We start from the raw sequence: 24,638 nt of genomic DNA, 5'->3' as shown, positions 1-24,638 counted from the left end.
AATGGTAAGTGGCGGTAAGAGTACTTACTTCACAGAATTCTTATCAGAAGAGTGAAAGAAATGTTGCCCATGAAACTATCTGGAACTTCATAAGTGCTCAATGACAGCTAGATTCCTTCCTTCCAACATTAGACCTGCCTGAATTCCAACTTATTATATTCTGCAATTATCCACGTGTGAAAATCTTGCAACTCCAACATGCCCCTTGAAATCATGTGTTTCTCTGTCCCCCATAGCACCTGCTGTAGATGCTGAGCTTTCATTTATTGCTGGTGGAAATGAAAACTGGCACAGTCAGTTTTGGAAGACAGTTTGGGAGTTACAAATCCAAACATACTCTTACCATATGGTTCCAGCAATCATACTGGTATTTTCTCAAAGGAGTTGAAAACATGTACATGGGTATCATAGGAACTTCCTTCATAATTGCCAAAATTGGGAAGCAACCGAGATATCCTTCAGTAAGTGAATGACAATTAACTGTGGTACATCCAGACAAAAAGGCAAAACTATCGAGACAGGATGGGGGAGGGAAGGGATAAATGGGCATGGCACAGATTATTTTTAGGGCAGAGAAAACACTCTTTATAATACTGCACTTAATGAATGTATGTCATTATACATTTGCCCAAACCCATATAACATATAACACTAAGTGAACCCTAAAGTAAACTATGGACTTTGTGTGATTATTATGTCCGTATAAGTTCATCAGTTATAACAAACTTACCACTCTGGTGTTGATGTTGATAACTGGAGAAGCTATGCATTTCTCAGGGCAGATGGCATATGGGAAATCTCCATACCTCCCTTTCAATTGTGTTATAAACATAAAACTGCTCCAAGAAAATAAAGTTTTTAATTTTTTAAAATTTTATGGTAACTAAAATTTTCTAGTGAGAATCCAAAGTCAGCCTAGCAAGCCAGCAAAATAATGCCTTCTATAGTTTCTATAACTCTCAAGTGAAAATCTTAAAGTAAAAGTGTGATGCTAATATAAAAGTATGGGAGAGTCTACAAGAATGATGTTCAGAAAGGTAAAATGGAATAGGGTCAGTTGCCCAGGATCCAGGAAGTATAAAATAGCTTTATTTTTCAATTAGGCTCAATGAGAGTAGAATATGTGAAATTATTTTAATGATCAAAAATACATAATAAAAAGAAACATTTTTCTTCCAATGAAATTAAGTTTTTATTTTGTTGCACAGGGTGCTATGGAAAGTCCAACCTTTCAGAAAGACAAGGGGATGTATTACAATAGACTTCTACCAGTAGGAAATGTATGTTCCTTATAACATGACCTAAGATCTCAGTCTACCTAAAAGTTTCCTTGCTTTTGTTTAACGGATGGCTCCAAAGAAATGGAGATGTTGAAGAAATTGATACTTGTGAAAGGTAGTTCCCACTGTTGCACGGATTGTATTCTTAGTTTTAATATATATCTTTTTTAGAGAGTTTAGTGAGTTTTAAATGCCTTGTCTTGTCCTCCTCACGTAACATGCTTTATAGGCCATACTGTCCTTCAGCCTCAGTTAACAAAAACCAGGACTTGTTGAAACAAACAGCATGGAACAGACTGTTAGCAATCTATGTTTGGAGGAGTCACTGCCTCCTACTCCTTCTATTTCCACAAGCTTGCCCTAGAAGTCATTATAAAATAACATCCTGATGCAAACTATAGATCAGGGACTTTCTGTTTTCTCTGTGGGCCCACTTAAGTCTGGGCAGATTCCGGGCATGCAGAGGAGGGAGCCCTGATGTGTCCCAGACTAACTCTTCTCCCTGAACTGCGAGTGTCATGCCTGCTGGCCAAACAGTGCAATTCTGACTTTTGCTGTCATGTCTTTTGCTTGTCAAATAGTCTAATAAAGTTCTATAGCTCAGCTCTCAGATCTAAGAGGATGAATACTGATTTAAAGTTGAGTATGAGAATCCAGTATTTTCTTAATACTAACACCTGCATAATTCACAAACCTTGGAAAACAGAAGATTTAAATGTGTATAGAACTTAGATTTAATAAAGATTTTTGTTTAAGTAATTCTAATAACTTCCAAGCTTTTCTTCTAAAGGAATAATAATTTTCTAACATACATAGACATTTTATATGTATGTATGTATGCTTGGAATACGATTAAGAAATGGAGTAGGAGTATCTTCCAAAAATTAAGAAAATCCCAACAATACCCTTACAATTAGCTTGGATAAAAAACTAACAACATATCTCTGGAATAAAGGTTGATTAAATTTCTATTAAGTTCAAATAGAAGTTATACATTAAATATTGTTTTCTAAAATCAAAATCCCAGCTTACTGCATCCAATCAGACTATTAGATATTAAACATTGTTCCTTTAAAAAAAACAATCAACAAGAAAGGATATCAGTAATGACAATTTATGCTGGTTGATTTGACCTTGGTCCAAGCAAACTATCTATCACATCTCTCTGGAAAAGAAAAAGAAAAGTCACACAATTACAATGCAATAAAATACAAATTAAGAGGTAAAGTAGTCTTTAAATTGTCATTTATAAATCAAATATATATGTTAGTGATACACATATCTTTTCACTAAGATTGTAAAAGGGAAAAAATCCCTAGTATAAATCTGCTCTTTTCTATGAAAGACTCCTTCACTGAAGTTTGATAAGCAGTTTTATAAGAATTCAGTAAAGGGACAATTCTGGCAGCTCCTGATTAGCTTAATGCATAAAGCTGAATTTTCTCATCTGTAAAATAACTTTTAATCTTTATTTTACCTTAGGCTTTTTCATGATCTGTAATACAGTACTTGATTTAGAGAGAGTAAAATGACTGAATTTCTATGTGGATTATGTATTTCATGTAATAATAACAATGACCTTTGTACTAAAGGGGTAAAATGATCATATATAAGAGGCTGAAACCAAAGATGGGAGGTGAGTTTTAAAGAAAAATACAGTGAAAAGATGGAAATTGGGAGCAGAGCCTGGAGATTTCCCAATCACACAGTCAAGGTAATCTTGAGAAAATCACTTATGTCTAGAAATAGTTAACATCTATCTACTTCTAAAGAGTGTTCTAAGAGTTGAGTGAGCTAATATATGTGAAAGTGTACTATAAACTCTGGAGAGTTACAAACACCTCAGATAACATGTAGGCCAGTTCCTGTCTTTTAGCCGGTACCATAATTCTCTGTGGCTTTCCTTCCATCCTTCAAGTCCTGACACTCCCAGTCAGTTCCCAGCTTGCTTCTCAAACACATCTCTTTCTAGCTTGTTCTCACTTGGGTAAATATAATAGATCACTTCCATAATTTGTTCACTATTATGTTCTTACTGCTCCAAATAGACCCTGCCATAGTGCATACTTAGTAAATATTTGCTGAAAGAATGGTGTATTTTTTTCTGCCTTCTGTGTCTCTCAGCATGAATTTATTGTGTTTGTGTTTTATGTTTCTAAAGCCCCATTTTGAAGATTTCACTTTTATTTTTTCTTTAATTTGGGGAAGGAAAAGGTAAAAGCCCAAGTACATAGAATAATATGACAAACATTTGTACACTGAAACGTAAGAGTAGAAATAATATCCAGGAGTAATTCTCTACAGGCTGCCTCCAGAAAGGAAGTTTCTTTGTGCAGTGTCCCATTGAAACTGGCTTCTGCCAAGTGCTTGAACCATAATTCTGTACAGAGCAAGATTTGGGCCCCCAGCAACCAATTCCCATCATGCCAGGAGAGAACGGTGCTTCAACAAACAATAAATGCTGACGTGTTGGTTAATCCTGTTGACAACTGGCTACATCACTTGCTATAATTGCAAGGCTTGGATCCCAGGCGCCTGTTCATGCCAGGCGCCATACTGATGTTACCCCAAACCATGAATCCTGACTTGACAGGATAGGGCTGCAGCCAATGTTCTGCTATGTCACAGCACAATTGTATTCTGGTTGTTTTTTTTATCACATCAGGAAGGGGCCAGAGTTTCAGAAATCTCGTCCCTCAAAACCTCCATAGTCCAGGTATCCTTCTCCTTCTCCTTCTCCTCCTCCTGCTACTGTGCAAGGCCACACACGGTAATGGGCAATGCAGGGATACGGGGGAGCTGTGGTCTTAAAATGCTGTCGATCCTTTCTCCGTGGGTTTTCCCCAGTGAACCTGCTGAGCATACATGGTATGTGTGCTGCCTGGTACTCTGCCTTTGGAAAACACATATCTACTCCGAACCAACAAATGTCATCTTTGCCTTGGAGACCTTTCTTGATTTGTTCATTCTCACCTGAGGATATTTTTTCCCCTTGATTTTTTAGAGAGTGGTAGGGAGTAAGGGAGGGGGGAAGGAGAAAGAGAGAGAGAGGGAAGGGGAGAGGGAGAGAAAGAGAGAGAGAGAGAGAGAGGAAGGAAGAGAGAGAGAGAGATATCTGAGAGAGATAAATTAGTTGGTTACCTCATGCATGTGCCCTGAAGTGGCCAGGGATTGAACCTGCTCCCAAGTATATGCCCTTGACCAGGAATCAAACCCATGACCCTTCCATGCACAATCCAATGATCTAACCATGAAGCAACACTGGCGAGGGCAGCCTTGGATACTTTTTAATAAAAGAAATAAAACCATACTGATAACATTAAAGTTCCCTTTGCAGCCCACCCAATGCTGTTCTTCTCTCAGCACTCACTTCCCAGAGGCAGCCTTTACCATAAATTTGGTACAGATTTTTCCTATAGAATGAAATCATAAGACTTCCAAAAATTTTATTCACTCTTGGTTAAAATTAATGGGAAAATTATAGATCATAATGTTACTTGATAAGATATCTTGATAGAAAATAATGGCATTAATTGCTTTGAGACTTCAAATTACTGTTAGGATTATAATTCTCTGCAAAGCTACAAAAGAGCTATATCAGTTAAGCTCGTGTTTGACAATAAGTAATATAAAAACTGATTAATAATTTAATTTCCCAGAAATATAATCTTTAACCTTTAGAATATTATGAGCAAAAGCATAAAAGACTTATTTGTATTAGGAAACTATATTTATTTACTAATTTATGGAATATATTTGTTAAAAGAAAATTTTGCTCACCAGCATTGAAATCATTAAAACACACATACACACACACTAGTTTGCCAAAAATGTTCAGACTCTGAGTTTTGCCTACTTCCTGCTTACATGGCATACTGCTCACACGAAAAAAGATGTCTCTAAATGATACAAATCCAAACACAGAAATGAAACATTGTCTTCCACCTTCCAGTCTATACATTTACTAACTATAAGCATACCTAAGAACACAGTTTTATTTTTTTGTGTTTAAATAATATTACAAAATTATATTTTGTACTTCCTTTCATGAAATTTGCTTTTATTGCTCAATACTATGTATTCAAAATGTGTCATATTGACATGTTGAAATATACATCAATTAAACTTTGATATTGTAGTCACTTAGGTGAATGACTATATTTTACTTATCCAGTTCTCCACTGATGATCATTTAGGTTGTTTCAATCACTTGATAGAAATCAATCAAGTGATGCAGCAACATGTTGCAGAGCTCCATAACAGAATGGAGAAGGTAAGTAATATGTAACTAGACTTTAGGAGACAAGGGCTTTGAGACCTCTCCATATGGAAGACAATGACAAGTCAACAGTGCGACAGGGCTCGGCAGTTAGGAAAATTCCTTTAAATGTCTACAGTCAATATGCATCTCAGCCAGTTGAGAAAATAATCTCCAAAACTACTTAGGATGTTTCATTTGTTTCTTTATTGAGAAAACATATTTTTACCCTCAGAATAATAAGAATTATATATGGAAATAATGCAGCAAATTAAACAGATAATTTTACTATTTTTGTATTAAGGAATTTATAAATATTTTCTTTTTTATTTTTTTAAATATATTTTTATTGATTTCAGATAGGAAGGGAGAGAGAGATAGAAACATCAATGATGAGAGGGAATCATTGATTGGCTGCCTCTTGCATGCCCCCTACTGGGGTTCGAGCCCACAACCCGAGCATGTGCTTTGGACTGGAATCAAACCTGGGACCCTCAGTCCACAGGCTGATGCTCTATCCCTGAGCAAACCAGTTCGGGCTATATATTTTATATGTTAAATACTTATTATATATAAGAGAACCTGTCATATTAAATTGTCTAACAAATAAATTTGTGACTTTGATTTATTTTTATGTATTTTCAATTTGTTTATTTATTTATTTAGCATTTACAGTCAAATAAAGTTATGGTTGGGGTAGAACTCTACCTCCGACATGTGACCCAAATCTAATCAACACATCTTCCTTCCCTGACCATATTTTTCTCTGGTTGGATATTTAAGTTGTTTCCTTCTTTTTGTTTTTTAATCCAATTACAAATAATGCTATAATTAATTTCTTTGATTGCCTTTATGAATATTTCTACAAGATAGAGTCCCAGAAGTGGATAGTCTTGGCTCATATTGCTAATTTGGTTCCAAAGAAGTTACGCCAATTTCTATTCTAAACATCAGTATAGCCAAGGACCTATCTTATCAAATGTTTGACAGTACTGAGCAGTCCCATTAAAAAAAAAAACAACAACTTTGTTAATTTGATATATGAGAATGCTATCACATGTTAATTTAATGTAATAATTTTTTATTTCTTTAATTATTAGTGAGGTTGAATTTTAAAATATAAGTTGCTAGTCATTTTTTTGTGAATGAAGTTTCCAATCACTATCCACTCTCTCCTGGAGTCTTAGTGTTTTTCCTTATTGATTTCTGAATATTTTAATGTTTTTAACATGTTTATTGTATTTACTGTAATATTTTCCAGATTACTGCTTAAAATAGAAAGTTAAACATAAGAAACAGAAAAACTTGAAAAGCTACCTTACAAATAATGGAAATCTTTGATATTACTTTGCTTGTCAAAGTTTTACAACAAAGCTTTGGTATTTGAAAAACAGAGAAAGGGACTAAGGATAATGCTCAACCAATAGAAACAAATGCTTATTTTAGGAACATTGGATAATATCTAAAAATATTATTTCTTGTAAAAGTTTTTGTATATATTTCAGTAAATTTTTCAGCTATATTTAACAGTTATTAAGTCCTAAGTAAATATTAGGTACAATTTTAAGTTCTTTCATATGACATTTATAAATCTTATGCTCAACAACATCATTATTCCAATTTTACAGACAGGGAACAGATAGGAATCATGCCAAGTAGGTAGCAGTTCTTGTAACATATTTTTTCCATTGCACCACACTTAAGATATAAGAAATGTAAAGCCCTTCCTTGTATGACACAAAATTGCAACTAAATAAAATCATGCAATTACATAAAATTTTGACTTTTGAATCTTACCCGGCCAGAAGACAAAGCAGTGGGCATATTTCTCAGTTCATACACAGCAACCTGTCCATCACTGTCTCCCACTAGAAGGCAATCTGTTTGTTTAGCGAAGAGAACAGTTGTGAACTTGATTCCAGGGTTAGCAACATTCACAATTAGAGGATCCAAACTGTAATACAATATTTTATTTGTAAATTCAGTTGTTGTTAATATGTTCTTTGTATATTCAGACTTAGAGAAGTCTGAAATATTTTTTGTGATTTTATGCAATAAAAATAAAAAGCTTAAGCATTTTCAAAATCAAAATAACTGCTTCTTAATATTATATATCAGTATTTAATCATTTGAGGAGATGAATAATATAACCTATTTTCTTTTTATTGATTTTTATTGATTTTTAGAGAGTGAGAAAGGGTGAGGGGTGAGAGAGAAACATCGATGTGGCATTGACACAGTGACTGGCTGCCTCTGGCATGTCCCACATGGGGGATAGAGCCACAACCAAGGCATGTGCCCTGACTGCGAATGGAACAGGCAACCTTTTGGTGTATGGGACTATATCCAACTAGCTGAGCCACACTGGCCAGGGCAATATAACCTATTTTCATTCAAATATGTTTATAACCACATAAGTAATTAATATTAATATAGCATCCTGGCATACATCTTTATTCTTAAAGAACTCTCATAATATAAACTATTACTTGTTTCAAAGTAAATACAGGGTAGGGCAAAAGTAGGTTTACAGTTGTGAATACAGGAAACACAGAGTTTATTCTTGTGTTATTATTTAATCATTGCATTGTTTTCCATATGAACAACTGTAAATCTACTTTTGCCCCACCCTGTACAGGTCTCTGTAACCAATGTTAAAACTTTCAGGTATCATTTAGTTTGACCTACTTCTACTAGAAACATCCCCAAGAAAAATATTAACACTTACGTGCTGATGTGAAGGTCCCAAATCTCCACTCTGTTCTCATTTGCAGCTGCAAATATATAGGATGATTTTGGGGACCAGGCAACATCATAAACAACATAAGTAGTTGGATAAAAACTCAAAAAAGGCTTGGTATTTTCCTGTTGCCATATAATAACGCCCCAATCTGCAGAACAGCTTAAGAACACATCATGACAAAACGGATTCCATGCTATTTTATACACTGGACCCTTAAATTAAAAAAATAAATTAAAACACATTGGTAAATAGTATTTAATATCTGATACTTTAAACTTCACCAACAAATTTAAAATGCTAAGATTTCTAGAAGATTTATCCACCATGCATTATTATATGGGTATTATTTTAGCTGAAAGTAACATCATAAATTGAATCTTCTCTAAATTATGCCATACAAAAACATTAAAAAATAGTTGATACAATACTCACTAAATGTTAATACATATTATACATACTGACTTAAAAATATAAGGAGTGTTAAGAAAAAAGAAATGAAGAAAATATAGATGGAACAATTATAAAAGATATGCAGAACAGGGATATGCAAGAGACAATTTTACTTTGGGATCAGCATGTTATAAGCAAAGTCAGAAACAAATAAAACTTGTGACTTCCATAATGTGCAAGAAAAAACTGAGGATATCTGGAAGCCAAAAACAATGCCCCACACATTATTGGTAGTTTCCATGCAAGCAAGCACTTATTTTGAGTTGATATTTTTAACTCTGAAGGTGCAAATGTATTGCATATGTAAAATACTATGCATAATGATATTATTGTTTCAGAAATATTTCAAGATACATTTTCCATACTTACTATAATTAAACTAACCTTATGTCCTCTATAGGTATCTAGGTATTGTTCATTATATGAACAAGAACATTTGTGAATGTGACCTTCTTCAGTGCCAGCCAAATAGATATTTGTGTCCTACAACACGAAAAATCAAAATGCATTGGTTTTTGATACATTAGTAAATGTGCTAAATAGAAGATTAGACCATTCAAGATATAGTAAAATCAATTCAAGAACCAAAACTAGAAATACTAAAGATAGTTGTCTGTTGTCTTTTTCTTTCTATCATGATTTCAAAATAATTAAACTACTTGAAGATCTACTGTGCAAAGAAAATATAGATTTACTTTTTGCTGGAATAGAGGATATAACTTAGCATCCTATCTAGAAATTACATGGACAAACATTGGCTTAAAATGAGGAAGAAACCTTCTAACACTTAGAGCTATCTCTCACTGGAACTAGCAGTCCAGGGAAATAGTAAGTGTTCTTTCAATAGAACAAGTCAAGAAGAAGGCAGATGACTTAATAATAGCTATTTATGTATATAATGCTAAGGAAATGGTTCTTGCTGGGAATGAGAAATTGAACTAGATGGTGTCTAATTCAAAAATCTATAACAAAATGTATGTATTAAATGACGATTTTAAATGCATTTCCTACCCCTAACTGGTTTGGCTCAGTGGAGAGAGCATCGGCCTGCGGACTGAGGGGTCCCGGGCTCGATTCCAGTCAAGGGCATGTACCTTGGTTGTGGGCACATCCCCAGTGGGCGGGAGGGGGGGGGGAGCAGGAGGCAGCTAATCGATGTCTCTCTCTCATCGATGTTTCTCACTCTCTATCCCCCTCCCTGCCTCTCTGTAAAAAAAAAAAAAAAATCAATAAAATTTATTTAAAAATAAATAAATAAATAAATAAATGCATTTCCTGTAGTGAAAGAAGTCATAGTTGGAAAGTCTGAAAGTAAGTGTTCTGTGTCCTAACTATGTGGGGTCAGAATCACCTGGGAGCATTTCAGAACTGCAGAATCTCGCCTTACCCCAGATCTACTGAATCAGAATCTGCATTTTCACAAGATTTCCAAATAATTTATACGTACATTAACATTTTAGACACACTGTTCGAGTGTGTACCAGTACTTAAGAATGCAAATACTAGATCATGGGGCATATGCAATTTTAAATTACACAAAAAGTAAAATCTGCCCCCCTCCCCCCAAGTACCATTATTAATTTACATTCAGCAGTAAATAAAAGTTCCCTTTGACCCACATTCTCTTCAACAGTTGGTCATATCAGAAATCTTAAATTTTGCCATTTATTAAGTGTAAAATTATACCTAATGGTTTAGATTGCCATGTATGTGAATATTAACAACGTTGAGCACACTTTTATTTCCTCTTCTGTTCACATCTCTGGATTATTTTACTAATAATCTATCTTTTTTATATTTATTTCTTTAAGTTTGTGTTCCTTTACATATTCTTTATTTATTAAATATGTTGCAAATATCTTCTCCCAGTGTATGGCTTTCTATTTTCTTTGGTATCTTTTGGTAAATAGCAGCTCTCATTTTAGTGTAGCTGGTATTTTTATATATATATATTATATATATATTTATACTAGAGTCCTGGTGCATGAAATTCGTGCACAGGGGTGGGGGTGTCCCTCAGCCCAGCCTGCACCCTCTCTAATCTGGGACCCCTTGGGGGATGTCCGACTGCCGGACATCCCTCTCGCAATCCCGGACTGCTGGCTCCTAACCACTCACCTGCCTGCCTGCCTGATTGCCCCTAACCGCTTCTGCCTGTTGGCCCGATCATCCCCAAGTGCCCTCCCCTGTCGGCCCAATTGCCTTCAATTGTCCTCCCCTGCCAGCCTGGTCACCCCTAATTGCCCTCCCCTCCTGGCCTGGCTGCCCCCAACTTCCCTCCCTTGCAGGCCTGATCCCCCCCAACTGTCCTCCTCTGCTGGCTTGGTTGCCCCCAAATGCCCTCCTCTGCCGGCCTGATATTGCCCCCAACTGTCCTCCCCTGCTGGCCTGGTCCCCCCCAGCCACCCTACCCTGACAGCCTGGTTGCCCCCAAATGCCCTCCCCTGCTGGCTTGTTTGCCCACAACTGCCCTCCCCTGCTGACCATCTTGTGGCGACGTTGCACGAGGGCATCGTGCGTGATGTCATCTAGGCTTTTATTATATAGGATGGTACTTTTTTGTGCCTTGTTTAAGAAGATTTTTTCTACTTTGAGGTCATAGAGATATTCTCCTACATTTTCTTCTAAAAGTGTTTTTGTGTATGATGGATGCAGTAAGGATCTAATTCCATCTGCAGTAAACTTACAGCTTACATTATACTCAATCACACTTAATAGTAAAAGACTGAATGCTGTTTCCCTAAGATAAGGAACTAGACAGGGATGTCTGTTTTCGCCATTTCCATTCCCACTTGTGCTAGAGGTTCTAATGAATGCAGTCAGGCAATAAAAAGAAATAAAAGGTAACCAGATTAAAAAGGAAGAAAGTCTTTATTTACAGCAAGCATGTCAAACTCATGGCCGGCGGGCCACATATGGCCCACAACAAATATTTTTGTAGCCTAGCTAATATAACGGTTTGTAAGAAACATTTTAATAAAAATTTTGTAATTTAATTTTTACAATATCCTGTTATACATAATTATTAACTAACTACAACATTCGCTAATGACTGATTACTATAATTGTGTTGCATTCATTTCCCTTACGTGCCCTATGTGCAGGCGCACCATTTCTCTCCACTAATACCAGCAGCGGATATTTTAGCAGCCGACTGCCACGTCATTAGTCTTGGACTGCCTTGTTTGGTGTGCACAACAGGAAATATTTCACTTTCGGAGAACAAGAAAAATAGGTTTATTTGCATTACGCTTATTAATTTGTGCAGTTATTCAGTGTCTGGTAAGTTAATGTTCAAGAAAAAATATTAATTTTTATTAAAATGTTCTATTGTGTTATGTTAACGATTACTCATTTATTTCAGCCCTTTGTATTCAGCATGTCTCGAAATAAACCTACGTTTCAATGAAAATGGAAGCTGTTGTCTTTTTGCGGCCCACATGAACTTCGACCTTGTTTATTTGGCCCGTGTTAGCCTTTGAGTTTGACACGCTTTATAGACTACATGATCATCTTGAATTCCTCCCACCAAGGAACATTTCTAGGACACCAGACTAGGCTTCTCAGCCCAGCACGATGGACATTTTCGGCCAGCTAATTCTTTGTTTGGGGGTGGGAGATGGCGATGGTGCTTGCACGATGCATTTATAGGATGTTTCCCCGCATCCTTCGACTTTGTTTACTAGACGGCAATAGCATTCCTCCCCACGCCCCACCTCCTCCAGCTGTAAGAACCAAAAATGTGTTACAATATTGTGAAAAGTCTCCTGGTGGGTAAATACCCACCGGCCTGCCCACGCTGAGAACCACTGTTATAGAGTTAGGTGGAAAGTAGATTACAGGAATTTGAGAATGAAGGCAGTTAGAATATGCTAGCACTGTTATAAAAGTGAAACATGACAAAGGCCTGAGCTACATTAACAAGGAGTAAGCGTGGGCTGGAAGGAGTGATGCAGTAAGACTTCACTATCATTTGGATGCTAGGATAGAACAAAGTAGGAGCTCAAGTTTTGTTTGCATAATTAGGTAGACAACGGTGACACTAAAGAGATAACCATATTACATATCAGAAAACATTAGGATATGTTTTCGTAGAAGTAGGTCATAATGGCTGAATTTTCTGACTCCAAAGAACCTCCAGATAGAAAGAATTTTAAAAAGTAGAAGTTCATTAACTGTGCTTCGATTTGATTCTGGGCTTGATAAGCAGGAACTTAACACATTGTGGGCAGATCATGAGCATTCTCCTGTTTCATATTACACAGTATTTTACATAATGTTAAAGGCATGCCTCAAAATTAAATACCCATTGCATTTTGAAGTTATTTATTACATGTTCTTACAAGCTATTATCTTTTTAAAGTATGAGACTTTGTAAAACCTTTTTGTACTCGTTTACTAGAAACTTATCTGGCCACTGGGTAAAGCTGGCAACAAAACTACTGGTGTGCAATGTGTTAAGTAGTCTTCCTGATGCCTAGAATCGTAAGAGCAACCCCTCACGTGAAGGATCTAGAGGACTATATGGTACATTTGGTTTCTATTGGAACAATAGAGCAGCAGAGCAGACAAGAAGGTCAAGGAGGGGCACTCATTATACATGCAGTTGTAAAGAGGATCTTGCCATAGTTCCTCAGAAATACAGACCATTTCTCTGGAAAGAAGATAAAGACAGAGTATAGTCAACTGGAATGTGCCATACCACCTTTGGTTGACAGCTATGTTTGTTATTTTCTTACTTACAAGGCACAATATTAGTTAACATGCTAACTTTTTGTCTTGCTTTATATCTTAATATACTTCCATTATTGGAAGTTGTTATATGCAATAGTAAATCATGGATTGAAATAATTTACCTTGGGATGAAAAGCAAAGCACATCCCAGGAGCTTGACGAGATATCAAAGCTTCACCTTTCTTTTCCTTTTCCCCTCCTCTTCTGCTGATGCTGGAAGTAGTTCGCTTCAAACGCATCAAATCTTTATTTAAAGAAAAAATACAGTACATTTCTTAGGTCCCCCAAGGGTTTCAAATCATGAGATGCACAGATTTTTATTTCCTTCATGGGGAGATATTAGTGTGATTTCTCCCTTTGATCTGTTTTTTCATGGCTCTGAAAATATAAGGTTGTAAGTGCTTTCCTTGGGACCAATTTGGAGTTTTTAGTAGTTAGAGGAAGCTAGGATGGTGAATGGAGCAAGTACATACCAGGGGAAGAAAATCAATTGCCATATGATTTAATACATATATGCTGTTTCTGCTACATTGGTGCCATAATTCCAAGCAATTATATAGACATCTGAATTAATTTTTAGAATGAGGCAGGGAAGAGATAAATGGAAAAAAGTAATGGGAGAGAATAGGGGAAAAGGTTTCCTGCCTTAGAAAACTAAGTTTGCAAATATAATAGTGTTGTTTGAGAGTGTTAACTAGTTTCAACTGAAATCCTAAACTGTCCCCAAACCAGTTTATTAAAATTATTTCAGAGTGGTAAAAAAAAAAAGAAAAATATATTTTATTTATCACATGAAAAAGTATTATAGATATAATATGTCCCTTCTGCAAATAATGATTTCTGCCATCTTCTGCATGTGATTAGGTTAAAATTAGCAAATACCCAAACTAGATGCTTATAAAAAAAATGACCAAGCCCAGTTTTATTTTCTTATTTAGCAAAACCAAAATTTTTCTCCTCTTATACATGGTTTACTAGGAATTTTTAATTCAGCCTATAACAAGAGAAAGATAACTTGATATCTATTTATTAGTAGTATTTTTTTTTTTACCATAACAGTCCAGTCCTTTGCGAATAATCCATTTGGCGATTCTTCCATCTGCTGATATAGAAACTAGTATTTCTCTCTTATCATCACCTGTTGTTCCTCGATCTTGTTCTATCCACTGTAGTTGCCATATAGGTTCCAAATGTTTTTGAGGTGATTCACTGAAACAGAGAAAAGTACTAAATATATACTCATTATAAGAATTTTTTTTAAAAAAAGACTTAGAGGGAGAGACCAAGATGGTGGCATAGGTAAACACCAGAGTTTGCTGCCTCGAACAACCACTTCAAAAATACAACTAAAAGACGGAACAGACATCCAGAACCACAGGAAGGCTGGCTGAGTGGAAGTTCTACAACTAGAAGGAAAGAGAAAAGCATACCGAGACTGAGAGGAGGCGCAGTGCTGGAGTAAAATACTAAGGTGCGGAGTGCATGCGGAGTGGGCTGGCACCTGAGGGTGTGGTTGATGTTTTCAATCGGGAGGGAGTCTGGGGCTCTGAGCTCCAGTTCCAGGCAAGTCTCTAGGGACCCAGACTCATACAGGAGAAGCAGGACTGTCTGGCATCGCTCAGAACCCTAGGGCAGCTTTCTCTCCATGGGGCTTGCAGCAATTACTGGGACACTGAGAAACAGAGCCTCTGAGGGCAAGACTGAGAGCAGCCATAATTGCTAACCCCACCCTGTTGATCCCATGGGACCCGCCCCGCCCAAGCCCTGCAGGGAGACTTTTGCTGGATAGGCAAAGGCTAGATTAGCACCTCCCTAGAGATCCAGGAGCCAGGAAGCCCAGAGGTCAGAGTGGGACCATCCAGTTTGCAGCTCCGTGGAACCATAAAAGACACACTCAGGGGGCAGACTCAGTGAGCACCAAAGCCCCATCGAAGCAAGTCTAGCCCCAGAGGGGTGTCTCCAGCACAGAAGTTCTCCCACTGCAGACACAGCTGATTCTCACAGCCAATTGGCCTGGAGGTCAATTCCTCACAGTGATAACTACAACAATCAAGGCTTAATTACAACAAGACTGTGCACAAAGCCCACAAGGGGGTTCACCAAGAGTGTCTACCTCAGGTAATTGGGACACTTAGCACAGAAAGGCACTCTATCGACACAGCGAAGCATAAAAAATGCCGAGACAAAGAAACAGGACACAAACAACAGAATTGGAGGAAAGCAAACTGCTGGATATAGAGTTCAAAACCACACTTTTAAGGTCTTTAAAGAACTGTCTAGAAGCCGCTGATAAATTTAATAAGGCCCTCGAAAAGACTGGTGAGACCGCCGATAAATGTAGTGAGATCCTCAAGAAATCTAATGAGACCCTCGATGTTGTGATAAAGAACCAACTAGAAATTAAGCATACACTGACTGAAATGGAGGATATTATACAGACTCCCAACAGCAGACCAGAGGATCGCAAGAATCAAGTCAAAGATTTGAAATACGAAGAAGCAAAAAACACCCAACCAGAAAAGCAAAATGAAAAAAGAATCCAAAAATACGAAGATAGTGTAAGGAGCCTCTGGGACAGCTTCAAGCGTACCAACATCAGAATTATAGGAGTGCCAGAAGAAGAGAGAGAGCAAGATATTGAAAACCTATTTGAAGAAATAATGACAGAAAACTTCCCCTACCTGGTGAAAGAAATAGACTTACAAGTCCAGGAAGCGCAGAGAACCCCAAACAAAAGAAATCCAAAGAGGACCACACCAAGACACATCATAATTAAAATGCCAAGAGCAAAAGAAAAGGGAGAATCCTAAAAGCAGCAAGAGAAAGAAAATCAGTTACCTACAAGGGAATACCCATACGACTGTCAGCTGATTTCTCAACAGAAACTTTGCAGGCCAGAAGGGAGTGGCAAGAAATATTCAAAGTGATGAATACCAAGAACCTACAACCAAGATTACTTTATCCAGCAAAGCTATCATTCAGAAGTGAAGGCCAGATAAAGAGCTTCACAGATAAGAAAAAGCTAAAGGAGTTCATCACCACCAAACCAGTATTATATGAAATGCTGAAAGGTATCCTTTAAGAAGAGGAAGAAGAAGAAAAAGGTAAAGATACAAATTATAAACAACAAATACACATCTATCAACAAGTGAATCTAAAAATCAAGTGAATAAATAATCTGATGAACAGTATGAACTGGTGATTGTAATAGAATCAGGGACATAGAAAAGGAATGGACTGACTATTCTTGGCGGGGGGAAAAGGGGTGTGGGGTGAGGGAAGAGATTGGACAATAATCGTGCACCTATGGATGAGGACAGTGGGTGGGGAGTGAGGGCGGAGGGTGGGGTGGGAACTGGGTGGAGGGGAGTTATGGTGGGAAAAAAGAGTAACTAATGTAATAATCTGAACAATAAAGATTTAATTAAAAAATAAATAAAAATAAATAAATAAATAAATAAAAAGACTTAGAGTACAAGCGATAAGGACAACACCATAGAGCACTATAACCTACTTATAGAGTGCTTTTATTGTTGAAAACTGGATTTTTAATTTAAATATTTTGAAAAACAGGAAAAAAATCACTTTGACACCTAATATTCACTGCCGTTTTCTCATTTCTTAAAAAGAAAATTGTTACTACATTAATTCTATTGGTTCTCATAACAAATACAAAAGCAAATTATTTCCTTTCTTTTAAAAATGTATTTCACTTATTCTATTCCTTTTATTTTTTCCTAGTTAAATTGTTTAAATTTAGCTTATTTTATACATATTGAATATTAAGTATCTTTACCTTTATAAGGATTTTTCATAGTTTAAATGAATAAGTTGTTTAAGTTTTATTCACTTCTCAGTGAATTTTAAAATCACTTGTCAGATTACTGACTGCTCTGTTCCTAGTACTGAATCCCTTGATTTTTTTTTAAATGTGAACTCTCCAAAATAATAGTTCTGAATCTTTTTAAAAATCATAGATATCTTTGATTTTATGGTAAAATTTATGGACCCTCTTCCTGGAAATAAGCAGAAAGGCCCCCACTTACAAAACTATGCAAATAATTTCAAAGTTAAGCATAAGTACTTCTGTTTTAATGCCTATTTCCATTCAGTTCCAGCAAAGTTTACTCAAAACTAATATAAATATTCTACCTCATTTTTGCCCCATTGATATATGGTCTATTACAAAAACCTAGTATATTCAATATCCTCCTCTCCCTTTAACTTTTTTATTTTCTCAATATGACTCATTTATTTATTCATTTTTTTTCCTTTTAAGAGTTCTATATCTATTTCTTTTTCATTAAACTTATTGGGCTGACATTGGTTAATAAAATTAAATAGGTTTCAAGTGTACAATTCTATAATACATCATCTGTATATTGCACTGTTTGTTTATATTCATACATTCATTCTTTTTCTTTTAAAAAAATATATTTTATTGATTTTTACAGAGAGGAAGAGGGATAGAGAGTTAGAAACATCGATGAGAGAAACATTGATTCAGCTGCCTCCTGCACACTCTCCACTGGGGATGTGCCCGCAACCAAGGTACATGCCCTTGACCGGAATCGAACCTGGGACTCTTCAGTCTGCAGGCCGATGCTCTACCACTGAGCCAAACCGGTTAGGGCCATTCATTCATTCTTAAACACTGTAATCCTGTTACATATCTGATATCATGTGATGGATGTACTGAGCATGCAAAGATAAACAAGACTTAATGTTTGCTCTCAAAGAGCTTACAGCCTCCTCAGGAGAATGATATATACATAAACAATTTATATACAGCATGATGTGTGCTGTGATAAAGTTGTGTATAGCATGCACAAAAGAAAGAAATGGGAATGTTTCCTTGAGGAGGTGGTACCACAGCAATCAAGGATACAAACTTCCAGTTATAAGATGAGTCATTCCTGGAAATCTAATATATAGCATGGTGGTTATAGTTAATGATACTGTATTGTATACTTGAAGTTTTCTAATAGAGTAACCTTAAGTTTTCTCACCACACATGCAAAAAATAGTAACTATGTGAGGAGATGGATGTGTTAATTAATTTGATTGTGGTCATTTCACAGTGTATACAAATATTCAATCATCGCATTGTACACCTTTAAAAAATCAGAGTGTACAACCTAAATATATACAATTTTTCAGTTATACCTCAATAAAATTGAGAAAATTTTTCTTTAAAAAAGAATAAGCATAAAACTTTCAAGCCAAAGGAAATTTGTTGGTGAGGTGGGCAGAGAAGATAAAGGAGATATTAGGGCAAAGCATTCTAGCTGGAGAGAAAATAGGAGAAATTATTAAATGTTTGAAAAATAATGGTACCATTCTCAGTAACAATGTAAACATTCACTCAAGACCAAATAACATTAAATTTTTACTTCTCTCTAAATAAGCATATATTCTACATTTATCTAATTCTTGGATCCTCACCTGCTATCCAGAACTGGAACATTAACGTTGCTCTGTACATTATAAACCGCAATGGTGCCATTGTGATAGCCAACTGCTAAAAGATTAGGTGTTCCAATGGAAAAATCCACAGCAGTAACTCCATATGGACTCTGATAAATACGTTCTGGCCACTGAAACAAAAATACTATATTACATGTTAAAGTTGGTTTTGTACACCACAGTAGGTAGGGTCTGATGATGGCTAAAGTGTAGTCTAGTGCCAATGGGGATGTGAGAAGAGTTAGTCTACATTAAGTTACTTTTCTCTTCCTAAGTTGCAGTACAGATGAGAACAAAACCTCCTTTCCCTCCCTTTGATGAATTCTCAGAGCTCAATAATTTTAAGAAATACAAGATGGGCTTCTACAATAATGACCATATATTGGCAACTTTTCAATAGTATTTGTTTGATCAATATAGGACTACATTCTTAAAGAAACAATAATGGGCTCCAAACAAATGACCTAACATATGTGTTCCGATCTGCTCCAAACTCACTAAGGTACTTTCCTAAAATTCTGTCAAGCATTTTATTGGTTTGTTTCAATGTCTAATCTAAATACTTTCTTGTTTTTAACACCCTATTGGAAAAGAAGACAGCCTACTGATGATGAATCTTATATCAATCCTTCTACCTGTTTAAAATTGCTTCTCCCTTTCTTTTATGCTATATAAACCCAACTTTCTAACAAAAGTGGGAATATTTATAAAAACTCTATTTTCATATGATCTTCTGATCCTTTTCTAAGTTTTTTACTTTACATTTCAGTTGTGAATTAAAACTAAATGTAAAGCTATAAAGTAACAAATTGACTGGGGCTATTTAGCACACACACATGCACATACACAAATGGTTGATTCTTATTTATTCTCTTTGAAAAGTTCATGGCAATAAGATGGTCATATTAACCTATTTTATATCAGTTGAGGATAACAGAAATCTATCTTATAGGGTGATAAGGAGTTATTCATATATTAAGAAACAACCCAGTATTAAATGAAATGTAATTTTCAAAGGATTTTTTTTTTTTTTGCAAATTCATTCTTTGTAATTAGCCGTGATAAATAATAATGGTTCAACTCTGGATCAACAGATATAACAGTACATAGTATATGCTCAATAAATATTTATTGAATGAACTTGTAAATGAATTTACTTTAACCTATATCAAAAAGAACAAATTTTAATTATTATGTACTTAACCAAAAAAAAAAAAATGGCTTGCTTGAACAACTATCTGCTTTATAATCATGTCAACATTTAATTAAATAAAAGTGGGTCTTCATCCTGTTTGGGTTACCATGGGATTCTTTATTGACCAGCAGCAAGCCAATCCTTTTTTTTGCTCTTTAAATCCAAAATGCCCATAGCCAACAGCCAAAAGGTCCTGAAAATCAGAAAATCGCATTTAATATAAGAGAGGGTGACATATAAATATTTGCAAATGTACAAAGATGCATATTAATGAACTGTGTTTATAATAGTGATAAAACATTTCAATTAAGACTTTTTCTAAATACTAGTATACCCTCTATTTTACTTTACACCTTCATCTTCCTAAGCAAAATTATAATGATAATCAAATTTTCAGATTAAACAATAAGTACCCCCAACGAATGAATTGCTAACAAGTTCCTTTACATCTATAATAATAAAAGGATAATATGCTAATTAGACTGGACGTCTTCCGGATGTCCTTCCTGATGAAGCTGGGGCCAGAGGGAAGCCAGCACAGGTCCCGGGTGCCTGCCGGCGGCCAGAGGAGGGAAGCCCAGGTCTCAGGTGCCAGAGGGAACCCGGTGCTGGCAGCAGGGGAAGGAAGGTCTACTCTTGCACGAATTTTCGCACATCAGGCCTCTAGTATTGAGATAATCTTCCAAAACTGCATTATTACATTATAATATCCCTTGGGTTTTTTAGAATGACCAAATCATTCTAAGTTTAAAATAAAGATATTTAAGGTAAAGACAGGTATCATAAAATGATGTGTCTCCTCCCTCAAAATTCATATGTAAAACGTATAATCCCCAATGTGATTATATTTAAGGACAGGGCTTTTAGGAGGCAATTATGGTAACATGAGGTCATAAGGGTGGGGTCCTAATCTTGTAAAATCAATGGCCTTTATAAAGAGAAAGACACAGCAGAGTCCTCTCTACCATATGAGGACACAGACATCTGCAAGTCAGGAAGAGAGGCTTCCCAGGAACAAATCAGCTGGCACCTTGATTCTGGACTTTCTAACATCCAGAACTGTGGGAAAACAAATTTCTATTATTTGCGCCACCCAGCCTATGGTATTTTATGATGGCAGCCTGAGTTGATGAGTAAAGCAGGTCATTTCAAGACATGCTTATGTAAGTATAAATAGACAAAAGTTAATGATTGCCCTGGCCAGTGTGGCTAAGTTGGTTGGGTACATCCCATGCACCAAAGGGTTGCCAGTTGATTTCTGGTCAGGGCACATGCCCAGGTTGCAGGTTTGATCCCCAGTAGGGGGCGCACAAGAGGCAGCCAATCGATGTTTCACTCTTGCAAAATGAAGACAACCCACTGAATGGGAGAACATATTCACCAATGATACATCTGATAAAGGATTAATATTCAAAATTTGTAAACAACTTCTAAAACTCAACACCAAAAATACAGACAATCAAATTAAAAAATGGGCAAATGAGCTTAATATGCACTTCTCCAAAGAGGACATACAGATGATCAATGGACATATGAAAAGATGCTCAGCATCAATATAATCATCAGAGATATAATTGCAGATTATAACCACAATGAGAAATCACCTTAAACCTGTCAGAATGGCTGTCATCAATAAATCAGCAAACAATTGCTGGTGAGGATGTGGAGAAAAGGAAACCTTTGCACACTGATGGTGGGAATGCAGATTGGTGCAGCCACTATGGAAAGCAGTCTGAAGTTTCCTCAAAAAAGTAAAAATCAGACTGCCATATGACCCTGCAATTCCACTCCTGGGAATGTGTCCAAATAAACTTGAAACACTGATTTGAAAGAATATATGCACCTTTATGTTCATTGCAGTATTATTTACAAAAGCCAAGATTTGGAAGCAGCCCACGTGTCCATCAGTAGATGAGTGTATTAAAAAGCTGTGGTATATTTACACAATGGAGTACAAGTTGGCCATAAAAAAGAAGAAAGGCTTATCCTTTGCAACAGCATGGATGGACCTGGCGAGTATAATGCCAAGTGAAATAAGCCAGTCAGGAAAAGACAAGTACCATAGGATTTTACTTATATGTGAAATCTAATGATCAAAATACATAAAACAAAAAAAAACAGAAACAGATTCATAGATACGAAGAACAGACTGAATGCTGTCAGAGGGGATGGAGGTTGTGGGGGGCAGTGGGAGAGGCCTGGATGAAAAAGGTGAAGAGGTTAAGAAAAAACAATATGAGAAAATGGGGGGTGGAGGGAGGTAGAAAAGGTAAAGAGGGGAAAATGGTGATAAAGAGACTTGATTTGGGGTGGTGAACAAACAATACAATATACAGAATAATGTAGTATAGAATTATACACTTGAAGTCTATATAATTTTATAAATCATTGTCACCACAATAAATTCAATAAAATAAAATGTTAGTGTATTCAGTTTCTAAATAGAATTCATATGTGTTTATTACAGTTATTATTGATTTACTGAATCTCACTTATCTATGAGATGTTCTCAAGTATAGTGTTACAATGACAAATCCAAATTAAAAGGATTTTATTTTATTAAAAACTAGGGGCCCGGTGCATGAAATTCGTGCACTGGGTGTGTGTGTGGGGGGGGGAGTGTCCCTCAGCCCAGCCTGCCCCCTCTCACATACTGGGAGCCCTCAGGCGTTGACCCCCATCACCCTCCAATCGCAGGATCGGCCCCTTGCCCAGGCCTGACGCCTCTGGCTGAGGCGTCCGGCCCAGGCAGCGGGGACCCGCAGCTGCAGCGGCCCCACGATCGTGGGCTTCGCTTTAGGCCCAGGCAAGGGGCCCCTAGCTCCTGGGACTGCCAGCTTCGACCGTGTCCAGCTCCCATCGCTGGCTCCACCCCTACTTCCTGCTATCACTGGCCAGGGCGGAAAAGGCGCCTGATTCTCCGATCATGGCTGGGGGGCAGGGCAAAGGCGGCCCCAGGGCCGCCTTTGCCCTGCCCCCCAGCTCTTAGCTCCCCTCTGGGTTTCCGATCACTGTCAGTGGCAGGGGGCTGCTTCCTGCTTTCCCTTTTGCCTCCCTGCATTGTGCCTACATATGCAAATTAACTGCCATCTTGTTGGCAGTTAACTGCCAATCTTAGTTGGCAGTTAACTGCCAATCTTAGTTGGCAGTTAATTTGCATATAGCCCTGATTAGCCAATGAAAAGGGTATCGTCGTACGCCAATTACCATTTTTCTCTTTTATTAGTGTTGATCTTATACAGCCCAGCCAGTGTGGCTCCGTGGCTGAGTGTCGAACTATGAACCAGTGGGTCATGGTTCCATTCCTGGTCAGGGCAAATGCTCGAGTTGCAGGCTCGATACCCAGTGGTGGGTGTGCAGGAGGCAGCCGATCAATGATTCTCTCTCATTATTGATGTTTCTATCTCTCTCTCCCTCTTCTTTCCTCTCTGAAATCAATAAAAATATATACATTTTACAGTGTTATTTAGTCTTCAACAAAAATGATTATAGAACTTCTGTTTTTTAATAACCATAACAACTATCATATTTGCACATAGCATCTTAAAAGACGTGGCAATAAAATAATAAGGCTAATTCTTAACCATACATAATACAATACAACTTAAACCAATAAATTAGTTTTGATCACTTTAAAAATACACTGAATGTTTATTGCCATTACATAAAAGCATTTTGGAATAACTAGTTGAGAATCATGTCTTCAGAAGCAGTTTATAAACCCCAAGAGAAAATAAGTATCCTTACTCTATAATCATTTCTTTTTTACAAGTAAATGAGCCATCCCCCAATTTGATGATTCATTTAATGAATGAATGGTCTTTCTCAGGATGATTTTTAGCAATTAGTATTTAAAAGCAAGAAACCTGGAGGTAGATGTTTGGGTTTGAACTCCAGCTGTTTTACTTATATTGTACAACTTTGGGCAAGTTGTTTATCCTTTCTGTGCTTCAATTTCCTCATCAACATCATGAAGCCTAACTCACAGAGTTTTTGTATTAATACAAGTAAAATACAAATACAAATCTGGATACCTGAGTTTAGTAAATGTTGAAATAAATCGAATATATACTATATTCTACTTCATTTCTCAATATCTGATATGGATTCAGAGAGTGTTTCAAGTACATCTATTAAGATAAAAATGGTGCCCTAACTGGTTTGGCTCAGTAGATAGAGCGACGGCCTGAGGACTGATGGTTTCCAGGTTTGATTCCCATCAAGGACACATGCCCAGGTTGCAGGCTCAATCCCCAGTAGGGGGCGTGCAGGAGGCAGCCAATCAATGATTCTCTCTCATCATTGATGTTTCTATCTCTCTCTCCCTTCCTCTCTGAAATCAATCAAACAATCAATATAGATATATATAAAGATAAAAATGATAATGTATTTATATTAAAGGAGAAAACATTTTTCATAATTATATGCGTTTTTCATTTTGAATCATGAATTTTCTTTAGAGGCATTTTAAAACTAGGGGTTATGTTTATTTAAATACTTGCTTAAATTAAA

General features: G+C 36.6%; 1 protein-coding gene across 4 annotated transcripts in view; it reads right to left on the bottom strand.

The window, feature by feature from the left end:
- Positions 1-740: 740 nt before the first annotated feature.
- Positions 741-24,638, bottom strand: part of DNAI4 (dynein axonemal intermediate chain 4) — a 58,496-nt gene continuing 34,598 nt past the window's right edge. The window contains exons 8-15 of one of the 4 annotated variants that reach the window (XM_059689251.1): positions 20,233-20,319; positions 18,911-19,062; positions 14,517-14,674; positions 13,588-13,709; positions 9,116-9,214; positions 8,267-8,493; positions 7,336-7,492; positions 741-2,445 (exon numbers count right to left, since the gene is read on the bottom strand). In XM_059689251.1, coding sequence (XP_059545234.1) covers positions 2,395-2,445; positions 7,336-7,492; positions 8,267-8,493; positions 9,116-9,214; positions 13,588-13,709; positions 14,517-14,674; positions 18,911-19,062; positions 20,233-20,319 — 1,053 coding nt within the window. In that variant the 3' untranslated portion in view covers positions 741-2,394. The remainder of the gene's footprint in view (positions 2,446-7,335; positions 7,493-8,266; positions 8,494-9,115; positions 9,215-13,587; positions 13,710-14,516; positions 14,675-18,910; positions 19,063-20,232; positions 20,320-24,638) is intronic. The other 3 variants (XM_059689248.1, XM_059689250.1, XM_059689249.1) reach the window with 3 other exon arrangements.

The sequence above is a fragment of the Myotis daubentonii genome, chromosome 3 (assembly GCF_963259705.1).
Source record: "Myotis daubentonii chromosome 3, mMyoDau2.1, whole genome shotgun sequence".
In the NCBI taxonomy this organism is placed as follows: domain Eukaryota; kingdom Metazoa; phylum Chordata; class Mammalia; order Chiroptera; family Vespertilionidae; genus Myotis; species Myotis daubentonii.
Note: the sequence above shows the minus strand (reverse complement) of the source record. Positions and strands in the feature narration are given on the sequence as shown.